This window comes from Argiope bruennichi, chromosome 7 (assembly GCF_947563725.1).
Source record: "Argiope bruennichi chromosome 7, qqArgBrue1.1, whole genome shotgun sequence".
Classification (NCBI taxonomy): domain Eukaryota; kingdom Metazoa; phylum Arthropoda; class Arachnida; order Araneae; family Araneidae; genus Argiope; species Argiope bruennichi.
The window spans coordinates 79678390-79692882 of NC_079157.1; the positions used below are offsets into that span (position 1 = coordinate 79678390).

A 14493-nucleotide genomic window follows, 5' to 3' on the forward strand; every position below is an offset into this window, starting at 1 on the left:
CTATCATAATTTTTTAAATATTTTTTTAAAAGCTGTAAATAAATTGAACAAGAAACTAAATGCCTTTTAACAGGATAAAAGCTTTTCATAGAATATGAAAGAAAAACAAGAAATAAAATATCTAATATAAAAAAAAGCAACAAATGTTATACACATATACTTTTGCATTAAAAAAAATTCTAATCCTTTTAACTTTCATTTATAGATTCTAATAATGCGTAATAACTCTTTTTGATAATTGGTATTTATTTTAATAATTAAATTGCACACTGTTCCATAACTCTTAAAAATTATTCATTTCTGAATATTTTTAACATACAAGTTTTATAATATATATTTTTTTAATTTTCAAAATTGAAATGTCATTTTTTAATGTAATTTATTGATACCAACGCTGTTATTATACTATTATAAGCATATTTGGCGAATACCTTAACCTTTAAAATTGCAAATTTCTTTCTGTTTCAATTTTCTTTTCATATTAAATAAATGTGTATATATTGCGAAAAAATTCAAAATTTTTTATAACATAACAAAAATACCACGATTTTTTTTCTCTTTATTATTTAGTAGTTATTTATAGTTAATTTCCTAATCATTCATTTCCAGGAAAAAAAATTCAAGAACATGTTGTGTTTTAAATTAATTAAGAAATTCTACTTAAATTTTCTGAAGTATCAAAGCTCTTTCTCTATCATCATGAGCAACTACATTTTAACTTATTAGAGGAGGTAAAATCGCGCTGATATGTTTCTCTTGAGCTTTTAAGCTTAGCACCTGTTTCAGTGATATGTCAAAGAATGTTTTGCTTAACAACGCAAATAATTTTTTCTATGGCTTTTTTAGTAAGAAATTATCTAAAAAAGGGAAATATATGTTGAAGTATTAATGGAAGAAATTTTTCCTGATTTAAAAATTTCTGCTTCAAAATTGGTTTTAACATATTTTTTTTTGAATTAGTAACTGATCAGTTTCGATAAGTTGTTCATTTATTTGTAGATTGCTGAGTCTAAAATAGGTTTTTTTTTGTTTTAATTACCCTTATTTTGCTATTGATTATGAATTCATTTGATTCATTATTCTTTGAAAATTCGCCACTTTTCTGTTATTTAATTTATTATGTATCCTTTATTTATTGTTCTTTTATTATGAGAATATAGCTTTCTTTTTATATCTTTAGAAGCAATTTCAATTTACCTATCACCATTTTTAATAAAAATAATTTTTTTATCCGAGTGGCTTGATTTAATTGTTGTTAAGTGAAAATACGCAGAGTGTTGATTGTATCCATTCTATCAATTACAATATCATATTGAAGTATTTTTTGTTTTATTTTTGAGTTATTGCTATTTTTATTCAAAATAATTATATATCGTATCGAACTTTAAGTTATTATGTATTTCCATACTTTTTTTGTCAAAAGTAATTTATATAATTTTATTTAATAATTAATATATACGGAAAAGATTGTTTTAGGAAATATTGGCCCTTTAATGTGTACCAAAACCTGCGTCCCAAAAATATTTTTCTCTCTCCATAATAAGATTACATATGAGAACTTGTCTAACTGCCTATTTTTTTTAAAAGGTTACCACAAATTAATAAATATGCTTCCATGCAGCTCTGGAATGATATGTATCGTTTATTATCACTCTAATGATGCGTCCTGATCAAACCTATGGAACAAAGCATAATTATTTTAATTAACCGAATTATCTGATCGTATAAGTAATTTGAAACAAGCTTGATTTTTGGTCAAATACTGTAATTTGTAGGATAGAGATCACAATTTTCAAATAATCTGAAAATAACAAAAAAAAAAAAAAAGCGGGATTTTATCACTTTTTATCATTGTATACAATTTAGAAAAAATTACTGCCTTATTTAGCATGATCTATAAGATTATAAATCTAGAGAATTTAAAACTCTTTTCAACTGAAAAAAATAATAAAAATGGATCATAACAAGTATGACATTCAACATTTTCAGCCAATTTGAAACATGGATAAGACTAAGATTTATTTTTTGCAAAAATTAATGATTGTTTGGCTTTGTCTATCAATATTTGATACAAAACAATTCAATTGAATTATTCAATAAATTCTTATTTGACTTGGGAAATTGATAAATCAAATGTTTCGGTTTGTGGCTATACTTTTTTTAAGCAAAAATGAAAAGATTATCTATCTTTCAATTGACTGAAAATGGTTTTCATCTCTCCTGATATTTTTAACCAATAATTATGCACCAAAGAATGGAAAGCTGCATTCCGCCAATATCATAAAAAACGAGTTTCAAATGATTGAAAGATCAAAATTTGAAAACAGATTCAAATTTTGAAGTGATATTCTGAATCAGGACTAGCATCGAATCGATATGGTTATTTACTGTTGTGGCGTGGCGCTGGCTTGCTTTGCTTCCTGTTCCATTTGACTCATCTTCTCGCAGATCTCGCCCATATTCAGAAGGCTGCCCTCCAGGCTGTGAGCGAAAAAATCGGAGCTAGTTTCTTTGGAACTGAAGAAAGACGAAACGCAGAAATCTATGTGGTCCTCGCATGGGTTGTAGGAACAGCCATAGCCATCGGGGACAACTGGGCCGTAACCGACGAGAACGCCAGACTTAGTAGGTAACTGCAGAGAGAAAAAAAAAATGGTGTAGCATTTTTAAAAAATGCTTAATCATATTGTAGTACTGATATATGAGTACATAACTTCCCATACAAAAAAGTCTTAATTTTTAAGTAAGCCCTAGCATAACTTTTGAAAACGTTTATAGTATAAACACGATCGAGATGGTTAGTGGGAAAAGTAGAATATTTAGCAAGTTGTTCACAATAAGCGATATAAAACTTATAATAATAATAGGAACTAAAATAATATGAGTTCTTCATTGATTAAAATCATTGAGAGAGAGCATTATGCATTAAAAAGAAATGCTATTCTGAGGGTAGTCTACTGACCATTTGAGGGTTTGGGGTTAAAAGTATGATCGTTAGTAGATCAGCCAGACCACAAATCGGGAAATAGAAAACAATCAAGACCATAGTGGCATTTACCTAAGTGACATTTTAAGGGATGCTTTATAGATGACACATTAATATTTTAATGCCACTTGCTAAATGCCAAATATGATAAAGGGATGAAAAAATATTACCATGCCCTGAACGCCATTTATTTAAACAGTAATGATAAATGAAGACGAAGAATTGTTATGTCCCAGACACTACTTACCATTGTTACACCACGGAAAGCAACGATGATTTTTTAGAACACATTTAGAAATGTGAATATTTTTTCCTTTATAATATTAGATGTCCCCAAAGCAGCTTTTTAGAGCAAAACTTAATATAAGATTCGGGTTTATTTTCTAGGAACTGTGATTACAATATTTCTGGTGTAAAATGTTCATAGAGATTTTTAATTTTTTAAAGGAAAATTTTACGAGAAACAATACATTCTGTTATTACAGAGCTACTTGATAAATTTCAAAATTGTAATTAATTTCTCTAATAATCGAAATTTGCGTTAGAATAAGTGTTGTTGCATGTTTTCATAGATTTTTGAAAAAAATGTTCGTAGTTTTTCTTGTTGAGAAATATGAATTGAACAATATAAAGATATTTATCTAGAATTTTTATGTAAAACATTTGGTATTTATTTCCAATATAATTTTATTGAAAAAAAAAGAATGATTTTAATGGACAGTCAAGTTCCTTCTATTTAATGCAGTTTTGAAAACTTAAAAGGAAATTCAAATGAATGTATTTTAAGTTAAGTATTTCGCCGATAAACTTTCGAAAATATATGTTTTACTTTATATCTGCATTTCGTAATTTTAAGCTCCAGTAAAATCATAATACTCTTTTGGTTAACTATTTTAATTGAAAAGAATAACATCTGTATTTTATCATAACTAATACTTATACAAAATGACGAGGAATTATAAATTAAATTTTGAAAAGTAACATTTTTTTAATGCTCTGTATTTTTAAATCAAGATTTATTTATTTTTTGAACTCGTTATATAAAACTTTCTCTATCTTATAAATTGAAAAGGATTTAATATTACATAGCCTTTAATTATCTAAATAATAAATTCAATTTCATCGGCTTGCATTTACTTAATTGCTTAGTGCGGCGTAAGTTTGAGAAATGAAAGGAAATATTTGAGCAGTATCAGAAAGTTCAGATATCTCAGATTTGCTTAAAGATTTTAATAGTTTGTAATGGGGTCGTACTTTTATGGAAAGTAATTTTTACTTTTCGTCTCAATTGATTTGATTTTAGGTTTATTTCTCAATGATAAGGATGTATTGTTAATATTTATAGGAATTTGTAGATTTTTTTCTTCATGCCTCAATATATTGATTTTGGCAGAGAATTTTAATCGGTGGCATCAACAAAACTGCTTAGATAAGAACACTGACAGCGACAATAAACGAAATTTAACAACTTCGGAGTGTCTGCTGCTTTTTTTGAAGGGGGTGATATAAGAGGAAATTCGCTTTCATTTAGAACGTGTTTATGAATTCAGCATAGTAATGAACGTATATTAAAAAAAAAAGAGTAACATCAATAAAGGTTATTAATCTGGGAAATCTTCCTTAAAAAAATAAGACCATTTCTACTTTAAATTAAATGATCAATCAGGAAATGTAAAATGGAGGAGCAGATTATTTTCAATTATTTCCATACTAATTGATAAATGATAATATGCAGATACAGATTTCTTCTATGGTCATCGTTAAAAAAAAGAAAAGAAAAGTAAAACGGAATCATTTTACTATAGATATGAATATAAAATTGTCCTATGGTTAAGAAAGACTTGGTAATCAACATCCAACTCAAATTAAGTATTCATTATAATTTATTTTCGTTTGTGATAGCTGTAATTTGCTTTTGCTAGTGTCAATTTTTTCTATTGGTATTTAACTTTTATACATTTTTTTACTTACCTGGCTGGTCGATAGTCTGAAGTTAAGGAATTCCCAGTAAGACTTGTCTTGGAAGATAGGCAGATCTGGGTAGTTTTTAGCTTTGGCAATTTCTCTCAAAGCTAACAAGTGGTTGTCTGGTCCCTCTCCATTTATTGTCTAAAAATAAAATATTCATTGAGAAATTATGCGTGAATCTGCGAATTCCTATTTTGAGCAAGTTGCTCAAATTATATGTATATATAATTTTTTTGCTTTAATTTCGTTTTTCAAAATAAAGAAATAAAGTAATGATTAGCAACAATTTTCGGTAACTTATAAGTTACCGAAATAATGAATACCCAAATATATTTTGAGTATTCATTTTAAATTTGGTATTCATTTCGATTTCCGATTTTTACATAATATTTTACATTCGTAAATATGATATTTTAATAGTCTTAATGTTTTACAATTTATTATATTACTATAAAATTATGAATATTTTCCACATGCAATTTAAATAAGAAAATATTTTTTAAAAATGGGTAACAGGTTTTTGGTTTTTCAATTTTTATCATATGATATTTTTTCGAATCATATGGATTAATATTTAAAAAAATAATCTTTCTTTATCAATCTTTATAAAATAAATGAACGACTTGAGTATACCGTCTTCAAAACTTGAATTTGAAATTTGGATATATGGATTGCAATTGCTGAATATTAAAATTAAAAAAAAATTATTCTTGCCCTTATTTCCGCATAAATTAGAGCTAAGTGATTCCACTTTCTTCCTTGAGGGGTCTATTGAAATAATCTAAAATCATCTATATATTCAAAGCTTCATGACTCGATGAGTTTTGAAATAAAAGTGCAACGAAGTGCATTATGTACAGAGTATACAACTTCGGTCATTAACTATCCTATAATGAGCCCACAGGAGAAAATTCCAGAAATTGCATGTTTATATCGAACCAGATACAGTCGAATTAGAATAAAAATAAATAGAGATAGTATTGTAATCGTCAAAAAATTGATTGATTTTGGCGAATCTCTACATATTCGAACTTTGCTGAGTTCGAAAAATACATTTTTGGAATGATGCCAGCGTATCTCACATTATGTCTGTGATAATGTCTGTAAGCTCAAAAATTTAAATATGCTTTCAAATGAAATTTGGTATGGGAAATTTAGACCAATTTTGTAGATTTTTATCAAATTTTGAACGAAATCCATTTAGAGGTAACCTGTTTGAAACCTAGTAGAAGTAGTAGTTTAACCACCTTTTCGAAGAAGTGTATTTCACTACACAGTTAAGCAGTTTAATAGCACACTAATAAAATTTTGTTCATTTATTATTACTGTTCTATAAAAACTGTATGAAATTTCCCTTGTTTTTATAAAAGTGAAGATTTGGCAGTAATAAGTTCTGTTGTATATTCACATACGCCTTCTTAAATAATAATGATGATGAATGCGTGTATGTGTTGGTGTTCTATAGCTATCTACAACTACCAAGTAGGGCGCATATATATATTTTTAGGTGGGAATGTGCACCTTGAAGAGATTTAAAAAATATGAATTAGAATTCTAATCAATTAAACATTTACCTGTTAATATTGTCTACGTTTTTTCGCGATAATTTCCAAAAGTGTTATGACATAAAAATAAATTTTACACCATTTTAAAATTAAAAAAAAAATTGTCTTCGTAATTATATTAATTTAATATAAGTGCGAATTTTCCCTAAACTTCGACATTTTTTAAACATTTTTTAGCTTAATTTTCAACAATCGATTACATTATTGCCCTGTAATTCAAACCTCTTCATTGCTGCATGAAATATTTTATCGCGTCGTTTTATGCCATTGTTGAAAGTTAAAGAAGGATGATTCTATTTAATATCTATGTTTTACGAATAAAAAAAAGGAAATTACGATTTCATGAAATTTAGAGGATAGATGAATAACATATCTACATTCTTAATAGCCATATCATAAGACTGGTCGCCATTAGAAAGGTTCATGTGCACAATGAAGATAGCATATGTAAGCCAATTAAAATATCATGGCTGTAATGTCTGAGAATTTGATGACTCATGAGCATGAAAATATATTTTATCGATTTAACTGGAATTAAATATAATCAATATTCCTGGCGAACTCGCCGGTCGCCAAAGAGTTCTACTATTAAATAAAAAGAACAAACTCGTTCTTTCCGATATGATGGGGTCAACAAACGTTGCTCAATAAATTGTTGATTTTCTGCATTTTACTAACTTGGATAAACCAAGACTGATTACTACCAATTATTTTTTTTAAATACGGGATTTAGTACTTACGTAAAGTAGTATTTCTGTTTGCTTCTTTATACACGCCTGGAATAGCTGAACTTTTGTTTCTTCCTAGAAAAGTAAAATGATAAAAATTTCATAAAACACTGAGCAAATGAAAAAAAAAAAAAGATCATATTTTACAAAAATATTAAAGACGATAAAATAAATCTGAACAATTATGTATTTTTCAAAACAATTTTCCACAGACAAATTATTTTCACCAAATATTATTCAAGTAAACAAAAATCAATATATCCAACTTTATATGCTCATCTGTTTCTTGTTTCAAAAAAGTATGAGAAAGAGAACGAATGGGCTCATATCTTTTTCAATTTATCGCTTTAAAAACTTTGTTCTTATATTTTTTGAATAATTGATTGCATGAAAATATAATGGAAGAAATTCATATGTAATTAACTAAGTATAAATGTCTCTTAAACGTATTCAATGATGAAATATTCAGCTACAGAATTTTCCTGAGTTATACACTTTTGAAATCATGTTTATGTGTCTCTCAGTATCTCTGTTATAATGACTCTATGTCTAATAATTTAAAAATGCTTTCAACTAGACAGATGAAATTTGGTATGTTGAATTTAGACCAAATTCATAGATTTTTATCAAATTTTGAACATCTAGAGGAAGTCTGTCTGACTGCTCAGTATAAGTGGACTTGATAAGTACAAAACGTAAAAAGCTAAGTTGGCACACTGGTTTATCGTCTAAAATTTAGATTCTTATCAAAATTTGAACTGAAAATTCAAAGGGTTAATGGTTTTTCGATTTGAGATAAGCGTGTAAAACGCGATAACTCATAAGTTGAATGATTTAGTTAATGAAATTTTGTATGTGATCTTGCGACTACAATTGTTAGTTCTACGTTAGATTTTGGTTACAGTCGGTCAGTAAAAAGGTTTCCAAAATACATATTCGTACGATAGATTCAGCAGAAATTCCAAAGATCTATATTTTGTAATTATTATTCAATTACTGTGCAAGGCATTCGAGGCCTTACACAAAGCCCATAACTTTATGTGGGTGAAGGAGAATAAGATATTTACTGGGCAATATGCGGGAGAGTTTCGCGGAGACGCTGCCGCTGGTTGAAAGATAACATATTATGTAGCTACTGCAATTTAAACAACAACAATAGCCGAGGAAGGATAACAAGGATTTAAATTAAAAAAAAACTTTTTTAGATAAAAATCAAATTATTTATTAAGCATTTATGCCAATATTATTTATAACCATAAAAAGTATACACAAAAATCTCTCTTTTTTTTTAACAGGAATATGAAGTTGCACATAATTGAATTATTGTGCATTCGCTTACTATGCTTGCCTTTTTTGTGTCTACTCACTGAAAACATTTTGAAATTCAATATATTGTCAGATGGATTCATACTTACAGTGACCTGCTGACTGTCACACATTGCTTTAACCCATGCTAGAGCTTCAGCCGTTGCTGCTCGTATATTATCCACTCTTCCTTTATAGAATCTTCTTAACGAAGCACTTTCGTAAGTGGACACCAATTTTCGATGGACTCTGCAAAGCAATAAGTAAACATTCATGCCAAAGTATGAGATAACTAGAGAAAGTATTTTCCTTCATTTTTCTCATATGCTTACACATTAAAACATATTTGATATAAAGCTTTTTAGAATGCGTTTGGATCTCTTACCTTTGGCTGATTGGATCTGGAATTTACTATAACTTTATAATTTTGATGCCAAAGCCTCATATCAAAGTTCAGTTAACTAGTTCGTTGCATTTTTGAGTTATCACATTCATATATTCTCGGATAAACAGATCGGCTGACAGCAATTTTCTTGAAGAGTTTGGTTCAACATTTGATAGATATTCACAATTTTGGTGATATGTACCAAATTTTACCTTTCTAGTTCTATAACGGTTTTTTTTGTTATAGTGTTCAGAGACACAGTGAATTTTTTGGGAGGATAATATGATTATACTTTCTTATATTCATATTAACATTAATAAGGATATTAAATTGCTCTACTTTTTAACAATTTCCAAAAGTCTTCATTTACATATTATTACACTTAGAAGAATGGGGTTATACGCTTTCGTAAACCCAGTTTTGTATCATATTTCCATTTGGATGATATTAAATTCCGTGTTTAGGTTTCTGCACGGCCGGATTAAATCTTCTAGAGGCCCATAGTCGATGCAAATTTAGGGGCCCTCTTTTCTTTCCAAAATTTTAAAATCGATTTTAATTTAATCATTAAGTAATTTTAAATTACAAGGTGTAATAAATTGAAGTGCAAATTAATTGCAAGTCACTTTTTGAAAATTTGTGTCAGTATATTCTATGTAAAAAAACGCAAAAATGAAATTTGAAAATAATTTTAAACAAAATAGAAAAAAAAAACCCTTCTAACTTCTGCTGATACAATCTAAATAATATTTAATAATAGATTCGGAAATTCTTTAAACTTATAAAGCACCACCTGCTTTTTAAAGAATTAAAAAAAAAAACTATTTAATAACCCGTCACAGTATTCGTGTATTGTTTGTGTCATTGGTAAAGTGACTTGCCATCCCAGATATAACGGAACAGTCCCGAGTTTTAATTTATTGTCCCAGCTCTTGTTTAGAACGACCCGTTTTATTTTTATTACATTTCTATCAATCGAACAGTTTTAAACACAGAACAAGAACTGCCATATCATACTATTTAGCAATAATTAATTAATTTTTAAACTAACGAATTTTTCAAAATTATTATCTGTTTCTTTTTATCTGATAATTGAGTGTGAACTATATTATTTTTTATAAACATAATTCTTTAAATAGACGTTCAAAATCATTATTATTAATATTCTTTTTTAGCAAATTTAATAAAATTCTTCTTTTACGTCATCCTCGACAACTCTAGTCAACGACAACACCATTTTTCTCACTTAAAGAATTCCCTGGCCTGAAATTATGTCAATACATGATTTGAGTGCTCGCGTTTCGCCAATAGATGGCGCACCATGCTCTTCACATATCCCGGACGGAAGTAATCGATGGTTTTGAGATTCTCCAGGAGCTTGCAAATTAGGAAATCTCCTCCGAATCTAACGGTTACAGGAGCAGAAGAGATAAAAAATTGTGGATGTTATTTAATTTAGAAGCAAACGCTCTTAAATCACGTAGGCAGATTTCTCTCCCCCCCTTTTTTTTTCTTCTTCTTCTTTTTCTCTCTTCCCGAGTTAGTTTTTTTTTGTTGGTATGTTAGTTTGGGAGAACTACAACGAAATTTACGATTTTGTGTCTGTAGTTCATTTTTCTTGCTTTTTCTTTCCATTTGCTTATTTTTCTTATCAAGCGTAGGTATTGGGAGTATTAATCATAGGAAGTAAATAAAATGGTTTTTCGCCTCGAAAATAACAAGAAGAAAGAGTAGTTCTGTCTGATTGTAAAATGCAAATGAAATGATTTTTTTTGAGGGAAATTAATTTGTTCATTATTTTTGCCATTTATTGTATTGGGTTCGTTGTTTATGAAGTTTAAATTAAACTCGGGAACTGTTTTTTAGAAATAAAGCTTAGATGTTACATATATTTCTGATTAGAAACGAAATTATATTTTAAATTTTGCAATGTATTTCACCATAATTTGAAATTATAAATAAATTATATTTTATTTCAGATTTGGGGATTTAGAGAATGGTTATCTAGTCCAATTCTAAAAGTGCTGAACTAATTTTAAATTACTTATTGCGATAACATATTTAGGAAAATTTTTGTGTTCGATAAGGGCTGCATCATATTAGAAACAAGAAATGATGAAAAATGCAATTTATTTATTAGTTTTTATTCACATTAATTTCGACACAGAATCGATTTTATATGAGAGCATATATATGTATGAAGATGAATAGTTGGTTGTATGTCTTTTATACAAATCCATAAAAGTTTTTGTTCGAACTAGATATTATTTGGTGTTTTGAAAATATATATAAGGTCCCCAATTTTCCAATGTCCAAGAATTTAATTAAATTAAGTAAGGTTTAGTGCTTTTGATCTATATTTTTCAAAAATATTAGCTTAAAAAATGATTTTTAAACAAAGTTAAAAATAACAGTCATTTTTTTAATAACAATTACTTACAATTCCCTAACAATTATTGCTAAAGTTTTAATAAAATTTTTAAATTTAAATCAGCACACAATATGTAAAAATACTTTTATTGTTATGAAATTCAATCTAATTTCATTGTTCCATCTAACCATTCAAATCGCGCTTTTTTTGCTATTGTTAAATCTACAATTGATTAACTACGTTCATTTCACCGATAATTATTTAACAGATAAATGAAGATTTTTGAGTATTTTATTTTGTTGAATTGCTGGATTTCAATGAAGCATGTCATTAATATATCCATTCAAGTAGCACAATGCCTATTTTGTAATGTCTGGATGTTGGTCTTTGAAATTATTACTATATGAGCAAGAGTCAACGTTTTTCGCTAGAATTTTTTTTCCATACCATGACTTATCTTAAAAGCGGTAGAAAGTAAATAAGTATCTGCAAGGAAAGCTAGCTATTGATTGAAAGCTAAATTTGATGACGAATATTGTATAAAAATGAGTTATCATTTGTTTATTATTTTGTTTGTTGTTTAGTTGTTTTCATATTTATTCGGTAATTTAGATTTGAAAAATTCTTTTTAGCTCAGCGCTCATTAATGATAAATACAGAGACAAAGTATGAACAGAGCACAAAACTGATTTTATAAGATTAATATTTTTAATCTATTTTTTTGAGCGAAGGAAATTTTTATAATTTTCCTATCTAACAAACAAATTTAATATTGCATTCTCCAACTCCTACGCACAACCAACATTGCATCAAAAGCAATTTCTGGCTTCCAAACACACAAAAACACAGCCCTCCTTTGGCACAGGAAGCCAGATCCGGAAAGCAATTACTTATGAATGCTGGGAACACGTGTTGCTTCTCTCCCTCTCCGAAATGCGGATTCACTCATTAAGGCCCGTAATTGACTGAATAAGAGCGCCATAGCCACCCCGAACCAGGGTCTGGTATCGCTCAACAGAAATCACGGCTAATTTTGGAGATGAGTGCCTCAAGAATAATTGATGGCGCTCGCAACTTTTCAGATGCCTATGACTTGATTTCATATTCCTCATTTTCCAACACTTTCAGTTCTCGCAGCAGTGTGTTAGAATTGAGTTCCTCTGGAATGGGTTTCTGTGGCATTTTAACATCCTTGAAGAAATCGAACAACAATGGCAGATGATCGAACAATAAGCAATGGGGCAGTTCAGATTTTGTTTTTGTGTAACAACTGCGCACTTTTTGATACTTTTCGAATATTTATTTTATTGTTCCTTTTGTATAAATACTTTAATGTGGATACGTTTTTATATGAAATGAATTAGAAAAAAACTCATACAATTGTATCAAAATATTGTCTAGAGTCATAAATATATTATATCAGGAAATTAATTTATTGCATTTTAACGATTTGACTAAATTAGGAGGATTCATTTATTGATTTTCCAAAAAATGATGCTCATATTATAGTTTCGATGAATGATTATCAGGAATGATGTATCACTTTGGAATTTATATTCATTCGCGAACGATGGAGTATAGTAAGAAAATTCAATTCGAAATCAACGAAAAAATATTTTTAATTTATATTTCTTGTTTTTACTCATACTATCCTTTAGAAAATTACCCCAGAAGTAATAAGATAACAATTATTTCTGACTTCTTAAAATTCCCGATTTCTTTTGTTGCCATTTGGGTTTAGCATACAATCCAAAATTTAGCATATCATTTAGTCATCTATAATTGCTAACTTAAAGTCTATATTGAAGAAACTTAACAGTTACTCATTATAGTTTAACTAGATATTCTTTTTTTAAGATATTATTAAAGATTTTCCAATTAGAATATGAAGAACCAACCCGAACTAATAATCTGAACATTATTTCTATTCACAATATTATTTACATTGTTGCCATCTTTTTGATAGACGGAATCTAAAATGACTAAAAATGGATTCTTTAATATTATTTAAAAAATGTTTCACACTTTTTTATTATATGTTCGGGAACATGAAAATCAAACATGATCTTGATCTCTTTTGTTATTGAAAGAACATATAATATTGAATTTATACATAGGCATTATAGAGAGTCTTTATAAAAAGAATATATTGGTTTCATCATAAAAGCCCGTTTTGGAACAGATGATTCTATCTGCATGATATGGAAACTTTGTAATCAATATATTCGCTGTGAACATGAAATTCAAACATGATCTTGATCCCTTTTGTGACTTAAGTTTGAAAAAGAACATTATCATTGAATTTATACATAGGCAATATAGAGAGTATTTACTAAATGACTATATTGATGATCCCATTGATCATATGAGCCCGTTCTGGAGCTGGATGATTCGATCTGCATGATATATAAACTTGGTAATCAATATATTCACTGACGGTTCAAAGGCATTCATGCTGGTGTGTTATAAAAATTTGATTGTTGAGTGTTGCCAACTGTTGTCTTCTTCATTTCGACGCAAATTTCATAATGAGGTTACCAAAGTATGAAAAAATAGACTATGGACATTTGCAGCTCACAGTGCAACTTTTAAATTGCTCGATTGTAATAAGATTAGGCATCAATGTGTGCATATCTTAGAAATTCAAAAGTTTAAAAATTGCTCTATGATATTTTGGTATTAATTAATCATACCTTAAGAAACCATTAATTTATAAATTTAAATATTGAGAACTTACTTGTAATAAGTGAGTTGGAGTGCTACTTGTATGAAGGCATCGGGACTCATCTTGTGTTTTTTAATGAAATCTTTTCCATATTTTGTAAAACGATGCACAAACAGATCTAAATCATTGCATAACCTACATGGAGAGAAGATTAGCTCATTTGTAAGAAAAATATAGATTTATTTCCATTGACATAAATAGTTGTAGAAATAATAAAGATCCATTTTATAGTCTTTCTAGTAAGCTAAGTGTCATTTGTAGAGATTTGCAACGCTATTTTTATTTTATATTTATATATGAGGATGGTTCTGGAAAAAAAAAGAGAAGCTTACGAGGAATACCATTTAAAGATATTTATTGTAGAACGAATTTATTTATCCAGTGTGCAGATAGATAGTTATAGTTATCTGATAACCGTTGAGAGGAAAGCTAGCGACAATTCGAAAATACGCCAAAACCA

At 28.3% G+C, this 14493-nt stretch overlaps 1 protein-coding gene across 1 annotated transcript in view; it reads right to left on the reverse strand.

Moving 5' to 3' along the window:
• Window positions 1–2122: 2122 nt before the first annotated feature.
• Window positions 2123–14493, reverse strand: part of LOC129975166 (choline O-acetyltransferase-like) — a 174619-nt gene continuing 162248 nt past the window's right edge. The window contains exons 10-14 of the mRNA XM_056088133.1: window positions 14046–14168; window positions 8663–8801; window positions 7260–7322; window positions 4958–5095; window positions 2123–2633 (exon numbers count right to left, since the gene is read on the reverse strand). Coding sequence (XP_055944108.1) covers window positions 2385–2633; window positions 4958–5095; window positions 7260–7322; window positions 8663–8801; window positions 14046–14168 — 712 coding nt within the window. The 3' untranslated portion in view covers window positions 2123–2384. The remainder of the gene's footprint in view (window positions 2634–4957; window positions 5096–7259; window positions 7323–8662; window positions 8802–14045; window positions 14169–14493) is intronic.